This window comes from Triticum aestivum, chromosome 2A (genome assembly GCF_018294505.1).
Source record: "Triticum aestivum cultivar Chinese Spring chromosome 2A, IWGSC CS RefSeq v2.1, whole genome shotgun sequence".
Classification (NCBI taxonomy): Eukaryota; Viridiplantae; Streptophyta; class Magnoliopsida; order Poales; family Poaceae; genus Triticum; species Triticum aestivum.
The window spans coordinates 128,959,084-128,971,941 of record NC_057797.1 but is presented as its reverse complement, the minus strand read 5'-3'; the positions used below and the strand labels follow the sequence as shown (position 1 = coordinate 128,971,941).

At 50.0% G+C, this 12,858-nt stretch overlaps 1 protein-coding gene across 1 annotated transcript in view; it reads right to left on the bottom strand.

Annotated features, from left to right (window-relative positions):
- LOC123187958 (uncharacterized) overlaps positions 1-5,790 on the bottom strand; it is a 9,879-nt gene extending 4,089 nt beyond the window's left edge. The window contains exons 1-2 of the mRNA XM_044599970.1: positions 5,355-5,790; positions 5,169-5,219 (exon numbers count right to left, since the gene is read on the bottom strand). Coding sequence (XP_044455905.1) covers positions 5,169-5,219; positions 5,355-5,738 — 435 coding nt within the window. The 5' untranslated portion in view covers positions 5,739-5,790. The remainder of the gene's footprint in view (positions 1-5,168; positions 5,220-5,354) is intronic.
- Between the last annotated feature and the right edge of the window lie 7,068 nt (positions 5,791-12,858).

Here is a 12,858-nt window from a genome sequence, read left to right as displayed (position 1 = left end):
GGCCCTGCCAGGCCCATCTGCGGCCCGCCCCCGGGCTCGAACCGCGCCGCCCGCCTCCGCTCCCGACCTGCCCCGCTCGCCTGGTTCCCCTCGCTCCTCGCTCCGCCTGACCCCGCCTTCGAGCACGCTGCCCCACCGTCCGCGCTCGCCGGCGACAAACGCCGCCCTTCGCTGGAAATCTTCAGCAGGCCAGGTCGCGGCCTCCCCTGCCCGCGAACTCCTTCCTTCCGCCGCTCTATCTGCCGCTCACGCTTCCCTCTCTCTCCCTTGCAGGATCCCGCCGCCGGAGGTTGCCTCGTTCACCCCGTCGTCGGACGCCGCATCGACCCCCGCCGTGCCTAGATCCGTCTGGAACCGCCCGTTTCGCCGCTCGTGGGACCCTCTCCGGCCTTCTGCGTTTCCTGTCGCCGCCCCGCCGTCTGCATCGTCGCCGTCGGCGACCCTTTTCGCCAAGAGTCCGTGACGCCGCCCGTTCACGCGCGCGTTGACCGTTTTGGTCGACCGCATGGGCCTCGCAACCTCAGCCCAACGCCCCGACCGGCCCAGACACCCGCCGGCCGGCCCCCTTCCAACCTGGGCCATGGCCCATGGTGAAACCCCAGCCCCTCCAGATTCGGCCCTATACTATTTTTTTCCCTGACCTGCGAATTTTGCTATTTATTCGGGAACTGCTGTTTTACAGAAAAGTCCTTCATATTCATGCATTTAATATCTCCACAACCGTGCATCGGATTAAAACAACTTATATATGTAAAGTGCTTAGAATTTTGTCTAGTTTCATAATATGCCACTTTCAATCATGTTTAAAATGTCTAAAATGTTGTTTGTTTAATTTTGAATAAATGCCATGCTAAAATGTTTTAATTCATAACTATTTAACCGTAGCTCCAAATTTAATAATCTTTATATGTAAATGGGGTAGAAAAATGCCTAGTTTAACATGGTGCATTCACCTTGCATGTTTAACAACTCTAAAATATTGTTTAGGGCAGGACAGTACCATAACCAAAATATGCACATGAGGATTTTCCGGACTTGTTGTTTTGTTGTTCCGGCCTCATTTAAACTTGCCTAGATAGATAGTTTCATTATGCTTCACCTCTTGCCATGTTAACAACATTTAATATTGTTGGGTACATAAACGAGATCGAACTAAATAACTTGAACGTGGTGTTTCGTCAATATGCAACGGAGTTGCATGTTGAGCTCCACTTAATTTGTAGGATTGTTTGTGCACTTTGTCATGCCATGTATCATTAAACCGGGCATGCATCATACTTGGTTGTGCATCATGCCATGTTTATGTGATGGTTGTTTACTATGTTGTTTGCTTCTTCCGGTGTTGCTTCTTCGGGTTGGATCCGGTAACGTCGCGTTTGTGAGGATCCATTCGGCTACGTCCGTTTGTCTTCTTCATGGACTCATTTTTCTTCCTTGCGGGATTTCAGGCAAGATGACCATACCCTTGAAATCACTTCTATCTTTGCTTGCTAGATGCTCGCTCTTTTGCTATGCCTATGCTGCGATACTTACCACTTGCTTATCATGCCTCCCATATTGTTAAGCCAAGCCTCTAACCCACCTTGTCCTCGCAAACTGTTTTTTGGCTATGTTACCGATTTGCTCAGCCCCTCTTATAGCGTTGCTAGTTGCAGGTGAAGATTGAAGTTTGTTCCTTGTTGAAACATGGATATTTTGTTGGGATATCACAATATCTCTTATTTAATTAATGCATCTATATACTTGGTAAAGGGTGGAAGGCTCGGCCTTATGCCTGGTGTTTTGTTCCACTCTTGCCGCCCTAGTTTCCGTCATATCGGTGTTATGTTCCCGGATTTTGCGTTCCTTACACGGTTGGGTTATAATGGGAACCCCTTGACAGTTCGCCTTGAATAAAACTCCTCCAGCAAGGCCCAACATTGGTTTTACCATTTGCCACCTAGCCTTTTCTTTCCCTTGGGTAGGCCTGCCCAAGGGTCATCTTTATTTAAACCCCCGGGCCAGTGCTCCTCTGAGTGTTGGTCCAACTTGTCAACCGCCGGTGGCCACCAGGGGCAACTCTAGGCTGGCCTACCGGAAGTTTGGACAATCCGGTGTGCCCTGAGAACGAGATATGTGCAGCTCCTATCGGGATTTGTCGGCACATTCGGGTGGCTTTGCTGGTCTTGTTTTACCATTGTCGAAATGTCTTGTAACCGGGATTCCGAGTCTGATCGGGTTGTCTTGGGAGAAGGAATATCCTTCGTTGACCGTGAGAGCTTGTGATGGGCTAAGTTGGGACACCCCTGCAGGGTTTTGAACTTTCAAAAGCCGTGCCCGCGGTTATGGGCAGACGGGAAATTGTTAATGTCCGGTTGTAGAAAACCTGAAACTTAACTTATTTAAAATGCATCAACCGCGTGTGTAGCCGTGATGGTCTCTTCTCGGCGGGGTCCGGGAAGTGAACACGGTGTTGGAGTTATGTTTGACGTAGGTTGTTCTAGGATCACTTCTTGATCATAGATTTTCGACCGTGCTTTGCCTTCTCTTCTCGCTCTCATTTGCGTATGTTAACCACCATATATGCTAGTGCTTGCTGCAGCTCCACCTCATACCTGTTACCCTACCTTTAAGCTTAAATAGTCTTGCTCGCGAGGGTGTGAGATTGCTGAGTCTCCGTGACTCACAGATACTTCCAAAACCAGTTTGCAGGTGCCGATGAAACCGTGCAGGTGACGCAACCGAGCTCAAGGAGGAGATTGATGAAGACCTTGTTCGTAGTGTTGTTTCGTTTCAGTTGATCAGTAGTGGAGCCCAGTTGGGACGATCGGGGATCTGTGTAGCATTTGGGGTAGTCTTCCTTTATTTTGGTTCCGTAGTCGGACCTTGATTGTATCTGGCTATTGTAATGTTACATTCATGTATTGTGTGAAGTGGCGATTGTAAGCCAACTATGTATCTCTTTCCCTTATGTATTACATGGGTTGTGTGAAGATTACCTCACTTACGACATTGCTTTCAATGCGGTTATGCCTCTAAGTCGTGCTTCGACACGTGGGAGATATAGCCGCATCGAGGGCGTTACATCAGAGCCATGACAAAGCCTCCAAGGAGGGGAAGGCACCCGCAGGCGTCAGACTCAGCCACGTGTAGTAAGAATTTTTCCCAAGCCATGACCACAACTCCCAAAGTCCACCGAAGCTAGAGCAAAACGGAGTATGCCGACAAGGCCAGCCACCATAGCAGGAGGAGACACAACTCGTCGCATCGCCGCCACCACAACCTAAACCTGTTCATGGGAAGCTCGGTCCAATGATCTGGCCCGGAAAACCCAGGCCGGTCCGGGCTACGCTTGCCTCTTGGGCCGGGCTCGGGCTTCATTTTACAGACCGAAAGAATATTCGGGTTAAGCTACCATTTCTCACCTTTTCAGGCCAGACTTTCGGGCTTCGGGTCGGGCCTACACATGTGTAGACTGAAGAACTAGATTCGGGCTCTTTCGTGCTTCAGGTTTGCATTTGGGCCGGGCTCGGGCTTGAGAAAGCACATATTTTCGGGCTTCGGGCTTGGGATTGTCACTTCAGGCTTTGTCAAGCCCGGCCTAAAACCAAGCCCGACCCGGGGTATGATCGAGTTTACCACGACCACCAAGCCAACAAGATCATGGGCAACCTCAACGGCCCGACCTTGGACTCGAACCCCTACACCATGCAAGTATGCATCCAAGTCGGCCCTGGCAACTCTTCCCAGCACCACGCCGATAAGAGCACCGCTTTAGCACCAAGCCGTATGATTTTGTGGAGCGAGACGCCTACCGCTGGGCGTCACAACACTGGCACCAGGGCCACCAAAGCCACACCGGGCTGCAGCGTCGTTGACTCCCCTCCCACACCCAAACCACGAGGCCGCATCGTCTGGCCGAGGGCACATCGCCATCGAAGTACCTAGAAGCCGCTCACCAAGGGGCAAACACGCCGAGCTATAGCCCACCCCATCGCCAGACCAGACTGGCGCACCATCCCCATCACCCCATGGCCATGGCCGGTCGGCGCTACCAAGAGCTCACCAGGGCCATCGTCCAGAATCCAACATGTGCCACTTGTGCAAGAAACGGTCGAGGACCCCGTCTCTTTGGGAGGGGGCACATCGCCACCGCGGCCGAAGTCGGCAGCCACGAGGGAGTCACGTGGGGGCACCTGTGGTGGGCTAAGGTTTCGACCCCCGAGTCGCCGGGGGGGGAAGGGTCAAGGGGGCAATCAGCGTGAGAGAGTGGTATGCGTTTGGCAGACTCTCTCTCTTCCTGTTTAAATGGCTCATGTCAAAATTCTAAGCAACCAAGAAATATGGTGAGCGGAGGGGCATGAGTTTCATGGGTTCAAATTTTCCCAATAAAATACGCCTCACATGTTCAACTCCTGAAGCAATAGTGCAACACTCCCTCTAGTTGGAGATGGGCATATGATGATAGTGTATGATACTACTTCTACAGTGCATAGTATCATAAGCTAGTATCTTAGATTGCCTCATTTACTATCATGCATGACACAATGTACATCATTTAATATGATATGGTATGCCAAATCTTCTCTTTTCTCATTTAATTGTGTGCCACATCAGCGAAAACGTCTAAGTTCACATGCATGATACGCTTATGATACTCCCATTGAGGACAGCCTAAGAGTGTAATTCCCCCTCTCTTATCTCCATGGATTAAATGTTGTGTCGGATTTGAAGCATTTTTAACTCACTAAGACTCAAAGTGGGACTAATATAACGGAAATCTGAAAATTTTGAGATAGGCCCTCCATACCGGAAGGGAGGGAGTATTTGGGAAGGGGAGTATGAATTTAGAGCAGAGAGTTGTATTGACATTAGAAATGGGATGAGTCGTTTTATTCCAAATCCTCTGTTTGGCGCATGATAAGAATTATGTATAAGAATGTTAGGAAACTTTATTTCTTTGCTTGGTTCGTGGGAATCAACGAGGGAATAGATAAGGGAAGATAATGTAAGTTATGGTGAAGGGTTAACATAATGTATGTTTTTAGGCATGAGTATAAATTCGTATGCCTAATCCCTTCTCAATTTCCACTCCCCGACACCAAAGAACAAATTTAAAATCTCGTGCTCATTCATTTCCCGTTTTCTAGTAACATCAAATCGAAATTACATTGAGAAGCCAGACTTACGAGCATCGTAGGAATCGCCACCGCTACCATGCTGATGAAGGCAACGGATGTCTGACAAGGCAACACAAGATTTGGGAAATAAGAAGAGACACTCCATGACCTCAAGATTGCAGCAATATGGAAGAATTAATCTTTCAAAAACTCAAATGGAAACTGAAATTAGATGGCAGAGGCTCAGTGCCTAACCGTGACGGCGACGAAGGTCAGGAGGAAGAACACCGGGTCCCCAAGACCAGCGCGGGCCGCAAGGTGATGGGCCGGAGGGCCCGCGGGGTCCCCGGCGCCAACGCTCTCCGCGTATCCCCCCGCCCCTTCTTGCGCCTCCCGCGCCTCATCCTCCGTCGCTCCATTCCCCTCCTCCCCCTCCCCCAATAACGCCGCCGCCGTCTCGCCTTTGGCTTCGGGAGCGCTGGAGAGGCGTTTCTTGGGGAGAGGAGATGGTGGGTGTGGAATACGCAGGGAGGCGAGGGGAGGGCGTGCGCGGCAGGGAGTTGGTGGCACGAAGACGGGGCGGAGGGGGCGGGGAGGCGGCAGGCGGAGGAGGCCGTGGAGCTGGCGCGCTGCCGCCATACGGGGACGCCTTTGCTGCCTGCAAACCCGTCGAGCGAGTAGCCGCACTTAATTTTGGTGGAATGAATTTGTTGGATTTTTTTCCTTTTTTTAATAAAAAAATGGTGAAATAAAAACGATATTTAGGCTGGCGGAGTATCCAGTGAAAATCACTAATCAGTGAAAATCTGGAAACTTGTGACCTGGGGCGTTGGATCGTTGACGGATGGTACAGATGAAAGGTGGGTTTGCTAACCAGCCACTTAAGTGTATTTTTCACATAACCCCTTGTCTTGCTGACTGAGCATAAATCTTTTGACGCCGCAACCCATGAACGATTCGTCTTCGATCTCTGCTGCGACGATGACTGCGCCGCCGGCTGTAAGCCCTCGCCCGCCGCCGGACGTGATGGAGAACGCCCGCGCTGCTCCTTTCTATCCCATGGCCCTGCCTCCTCCTACACCTGCACCGGCCGTCGTCGACGCCCTCGCTGTTCCATCCTCTCTCATGCCCCGCCTCGTCCTAGCCCTGCACCGGCCCTGTACTGGACACCCTAGCATTGTCTTTTGAGCTTTTGAGAGGTTGAGCATTTTTGTATCCTCCAAAACAAAGAGCGCTTGAGCGTTATATGTTGAGAGATTCTGTGATTATTTGAAGCTCCACAATATTTTCTGTTAAGAAACTGTAGTTGTTTGTCAGAATTTGTAGCTGTTCATGCACTGTAGCTGTCACTTTTAACATAGGAGAAGAACTCCAGATTGTATGATTTGGTGTACGACAAGAAGTCCATGCCTTGCAAGATTTCAAATTTCTGCTTGGCCATATTTTGCTTGGATGACCAAATTCAGTATCATTGGATATTGTACAACTGTTGAGAGCTTCAGGATTGCATATTTTGCCAACTTGAAGATGTAGCCTGGGAATACATGTATCATGTCTCTGTTTTTCGGTTTTACTCCATACATCATGTCATTTTTGTCAAAGCAAAGTTGTAAAATAGTTCAGCAAACCCGCACTGTAACCATCACTTTTAACATACATACATGCTGCATAAGCTTCTTCCAACAAAAGCTTCAGCGATACATCCACACTATGTCGAAAAAAAGATGCATAGTACAATTTAGATAAAACCACTAAGAATGTTTCTTCAGATCAAAACTTCTTCCTGCCCCGAGGATCACCACAGAAGTGCATGAACAGACCACCCTTGCACTGAATTCTGTGTAAACTTTCATCCAGCACACTCCAATGGAGCTCAACAATACATTGCAGTTAGAAGCTTATATTCAGAAATTTTTGTCTTGTACAAATTCCCATATTACAGCAATGGAGGACCACCCATCTAACTATCTAAGTTCAGTCATAACACCTCACAACATCAAAATTGCATTCAGAAATTTTGGCTTGACATGACAAGCTCGCACACGAAATTGGATAAATCAGGTAGAATGAAGCATTGCAGAATCAAGCTTTGAAGGAGCAACAGCCCATTCCGCGGCCGGCGTCCCCGGTGCGCCCGTCGTTGCGCACGGAGTCCTGTTGGCTGGGCCGAACGTCGTGGGCATCCTCGCCTAGCCCATGGGCAGCGTGACTTGTGGAACCACTCCACGCCGAGGGGAGCTTCAACGCTGTGGATGCTTTCATCAGCGCCGTTGGGAGCCCCGCCCGCTGTCGCCGCCCTCAAGCTTCGCCGATGTGGGTTGTGTCGGCGCCGGACACCTTCGTGGCATCCACACGGTGGCAGCGCCATAGGTGACGCCTCCGCCTTCGGTCGTCGCGGTTGGGGACGGCGGCAACGCCATGGGGGGTGGTCGTCGTGGTGGGGAACGACCATGGATAAGGGGCAAATTTGATAATTTGCCACCCCTTACCTCCCCCTTTCATAATTCCCCCCCCCCACCCCCAGAATGACAGGTGGGGCCTGGGCCCGCCCGTCATTGAGACAATGGGTGGCAAATTGTGAAAGGGAGAAGTAAGGGGTGGCAAATTGGATAAAGCGAGATCGAAGTCATGAACTGCGGCGTCAAAGGGTTTCCTGCCTTGTGAGTAAGACAAGGGGTTATCTGAAAAGTACCCTTAAGTGGCTGGTTAGCAAACCCTCCTTTCATCTGTGCCATCCGTCAACGATCCAACGCCCCGGGTCACAAGTTTCCAGATTTTTACTAATTAGTGATTTTCACAGAATACTCCGCCATTTAGGCTTTGCATGGTATGCTGCGCATTACACATGCTGAGATATGCTACTATGCTACTTTTTTTTGCAACGAATCATGGAGCTTTATTAATGAACTAGAATTCGGTTACAATCTGTCCGAAGGCTGCTGATAAGAAAATCCAGGCTCTCATCAAGCCAGCTTTCTGTCCCCTCTTGAGCAGCAGCTCAGCGGGCACAAAGATGAGCCGGATGATTGAGAGTCTTGCCCACATGGGAAACCGAAAAGAAAACAAAATCAAGAACTATCTCCTCTAATTCTGCTAAGATAGGCGCAACAATAGACCGGTTATTGCCTCGCGAGTACCATAGGTTGACAAGCTCAAGGCAGTCCACATGTATGATCACATGAGAGTATCCCCGGAGGCGCGCAAAGATCACCCCCTCCTGGAATGCCATCAACTCGGCAATGAAAGGATATGAGATTACAGGCAAAGTTTTACTCCATGCAGCGAGGCTAGGTGGGAACGAACGACACCGCCAGCATCCTCCTTCATAGCATCCCCGTTAGTTGCTCCATCAGTGTTTATTGTAATCCACCCCGGATCAGGTGGCCTCCAGCACTGATCAGCAGGATGTTTCGATCATCCTAGTGGCAAGTCCAGTAGTGTCAAGGTCTTATGCACCCATTTGTGACGCCCCAAGACCGGAGCTTCAAATGCCTTCCATGTTTTCCGAGTTTCGTCGGGTGTTTTGTTTTGTCTGTTGCATGCATCATTGCATCATGTGCATTGCATCATGTCATCATGTCTTTAATCTTTCCAACTCAATTAAATAAATCGTATGGATCTTTGATCCATTTAAATTGAGGTAACTCACATGGTGGTTTCTCTTTAAAACATACCCTCCCGATATTTAGGAAGATATTATAAAATATTCCATTGTTTTGGAATCACCCATGAACCCACTTGCATATTAAATCCCTTGGCCTTTTCTTCTTCAAGTTTCGACTCTCTAGCCTTTACATTAATTCTTTACCATTTTCCGGAGCTCTATCAAAATTCTCAACATTTTTGGATACTCCAAAAACCCTGTCCTAGTTCAAACCCATTTGAATTAAATTCAAATGAGTTTGAATTCTTATCGTTCGATCTGGCCTTTTCTAATTTTCTCGGACCAAGCTTATTTTTGTGAGTCCAAGAAAATTACCCGCATGTTCAAATTCGTTCCCTAAACCCATCTTCCTTTTTTTCCCTTTCTCTCTTTTGTTTTCCGTCAAAGTAGTTTTATGAGAGAGAGAGAGAGAGAAGAGGCCCAGCAGCCATCCAGCCCAGCTGGGCCTCCCTCCCTCACGCGTCGGCCCAAGGCCAAGGCCCAACCAGCCCCACTGCTTACCCTAGCGATCCCTGCACCCCTTCTCCTCGTCCCCTCGCGCCGCCACACGCGCACGCGGCCAGAGCCCGATCCCCTCGATCTCTCTCTCACCATCTCCCTCCCGCATCACCGCAGTCTCCCTCGTCCACTCCTCCTCGAGCGGCCCCGCTAGACCCGCGCCCGGATCTCCTCCTCCCCGTTCGTCCTTCTCACCGGGAGCCCGAGCTCCGCTGGATCCCCCTCGCCCTCGCCGTTCAGCACCGGCGCCGCCCTACTGCTTCGTCCATGACCTCCGCCAGACCTCTCCTGCACCTCCGCCGTCGCCGGAGTTCCCCGTGAGCCTCCCCTCGCTTGCGTCCACAACCGCGAGGCAGTGCCTCCTCACGCGCTCGTGGTCCTCCCCTTCTTCGTCTTGAGCGGTAACAGGAGCGTCGCCGAGCCCTCGTGCCCGCGACCCTACAGCCGCGCTGACCATCAGCTCCGGCCGCTGAGCTCCCTACTGCGCGTGTCCCGTCTCCGACCCCTGCGCCTCGCCCGCTGGCTAGTCCCTTCTCCGGCGTTCCTTGTTCCCCTCTCCCTGCTACACCTCGCCATGCTCCTATCCCGCCGGTCTGCCTCCCCACGCCGACAGCAAGCCCAGCTGCTGCTGCTCTTCACCAAGCCCGCTCCTCCCGTGCATCGGCTGCTCCTTCTCCGCTGTCCAGGGCTGCCTCTAGCCCAGCGCACAACCACAGACGGCCGCACCTGCCAGCAGACTTTCGCCGAGTCCCTTGTTGCTGTCTCAAACGGAAGTTCAGCGATGCTTTGCCACCTCGACCAGAGCGCCAAGTACCACGACTTCGCCTCTTGCTCGACAAGTGCCGCACCGAACGCCAAGTACCAGGATGTTGAGGACCCGTCAAGATCCCTTTGGATGCGCCAAGTTCCACGATGCCGCATGAGTTTCTTCTTGAATGTGTACGACTACGCGGATTCGTCAAGTACCACGATATCCGGAGCCCTCGGATATGTCAAGTTCAGCTAACGTCGTAAGAACGAGACCAGCAAGTCCGAAGACTCCAAGTACCACGACAACTTTGAAGGGATTCAAATCCGTCAAGTTCCTCTACCGATGACTCGAACGCCTACGAAAACGTGTACCACCACCGCCGCCGAGATTATGAGAACCTCTACCGACGACCTCGAAGCGTGTATGATGACCGTTGTCGAAGACATGTACCTCTACCGCTTCCCGAACATGAACGACTACCTCCACTACGAACGTCCCGAGAACGTCTACTTCCTTTACTTTGCACCGAACGAGAATTATCCCGTTTGCACGCTCCCTTGGAAGGTATCACCACCGAGACGACGCCCGTGAATGAATGATGTGTGATGTTTGAGATGCTCGTGGTTGCACCGTATCCGAGTTGTTCTTTGTGAGTTCCTCATTGCCTTGCTGTCGACATGTGGGAACCCGGTATCCGAGAGCACCCCATCTTCTTGCATGACACACTCACACCCACTTTCTTTTGCACTCGTATCCCCGTGAGCTACCGGATCATCAGAATGTTGTCGCGGCATCATTTCCGTTTCATCGTCATGGCACCCCTTTCTTTCTACCACGGTGACAAATGCTCTCATCACGCTCATGTCAACTTTTAATAAAAATTGCATAAACATGCACATGTCATCTGCATCATGATAACAACAATTAAAATGTTTAAAATTGTTGTTTGCATTAAATTGTTAAATGCATATGGGGATTTACCGGAATTGTTGTTTGTCCTGGCCTCTTTTAAACTTGTTTAGATAGAGGTTTTACTTTTGCTTCTTCTCTTGCCATGTTTATCAACATTTAATATTGTTGGGTACCTAAACGAGATCGAACTAAATAACTTGAATGTGGTGTTTCGTCGATATGCAACGGAGTTGTATATTGAGCTCCACTTAATTTGTATTATTGTTTGTGCACTTTGCCATGACATGCCTCTTTAAACCGGACATGCATCATAATTGCTTGTGCATCATGCCATGTTTATGTGATGGGTGTTTACTATGTTGCTTGTTTCTTTCCGGGTTGCTTCTCTCGTTAGCTTCAGTTTCGTTTCAGAGTTGTTAGGATTCGTTCGACTACGTTCGTTTGTCTTCTTCATGGACTCGTTCTTCTTCCTTGCGAGATCTCAGGCAAGATGACCATACCCTCGAAATCACTTCTATCTTTGCTTGCTAGTTGCTCGCTCTATTGCTATGCCGTGATACCTACCACTTGCTATATCATGCCTCCCATATTGCCATGTCAAGCCTCTAACCCACCTTTCCTAGCAAACCGTTGTTTGGCTATGTTACCCTAGCAAACCGTTGTTTGGCTATGTTACCGCTTTGCTCAGCCCCTCTTATAGCGTTGCTAGTTGCAGGTGAAGATGAAGTTTGTTCCATGCTGGAACATGGACATTGTTGGGATATCATTATTATATTTTATCTACTTTAATGCACCTATATACTTGGTAAAGGGTGGAAAGCTCGGCCTTATGCCTGGTGTTTTGTTCCACTCTTGCCGCCCTAGTTTCCGTCATACCGGTGTTATGTTCCTTGATTTTGCGTTCCTTACGGGTTGGATATTATGGGAACCCCTTGACAGTTCGCTTTGAATAAAACTCCTCCAGCAAGGCCCAACCTTGGTTTTACATTTGCCTCACCTAGCCTTTTTCCCTTGGGTTTCCGGAGCCCGAGTGTCGATGTCAAAACCGGCGGATCTCAGGTAGGGGGTCCCGAACTGTGCGTCTAAGGCGGATGGTAACATGAGGCAGGGGACACGATGTTTTACCCAGGTTCGGGCCCTCTTGATGGAGGTAAAACCCTACGTCCTGCTTGATTTATTCTTGATAATATGAGTAGTACAATAGTTGATCTACCACGAGATCGGAGAGGCTAAACCCTAGAAGGTAGCCTATGGTATGATTGTATGTTGTCCTGCGAACTAAAACCCTCCGGTTTATATAGACACCGGAGGAGGCTAGGGTTACACAAGGTCGGTTACAAAGGAGGAGATATACATATCCGTCATTGAAGCCTAGCTTGCCTTCCACGCCAAGTAGAGTCCCATCCGGACACGGGACGAAGTCTTCAATCTTGTATCTTCAACAGTCCGGCCAAAGGATATAATCCGGATGTCCGGATACCCCTTAATCCAGGACTCCCTCAGTAGCCCCCGAACCAGGCTTCAATGACGATGAGTCCGGCGTGCAGTGTTGTCTTCGGCATTGCAAGGCGGGTTCTTCTCCAAATTTTGAACATTTGTTAAGCAGTGTCCGATCCCATAAATGTTGGACCTCTTGTATTTTGCGCCCAATAAGGGCTATCTTCCATGTGTCGAATGAATACGAGGCGCCAGGGCATTTTTACATTCACCCCCTAGCCAGATAAATAAATTGTCTATTAAAGGGATGGGGATTCTTAGATCCAATCCATACCATCCTCCCCCAGCGAGAATCCATCGGAGCGCGCTTCGGAAAGATCCTCTCCAGCATGGCCGGCCTCCGCAGCTCCTCCTCCCGCCCCCGTAGCCCTAAGCCTGGTGATTGGGAGAGGTGTTCAGTCCCACACAGTCGATTAGTCGAACTGCAGACTAAGGGA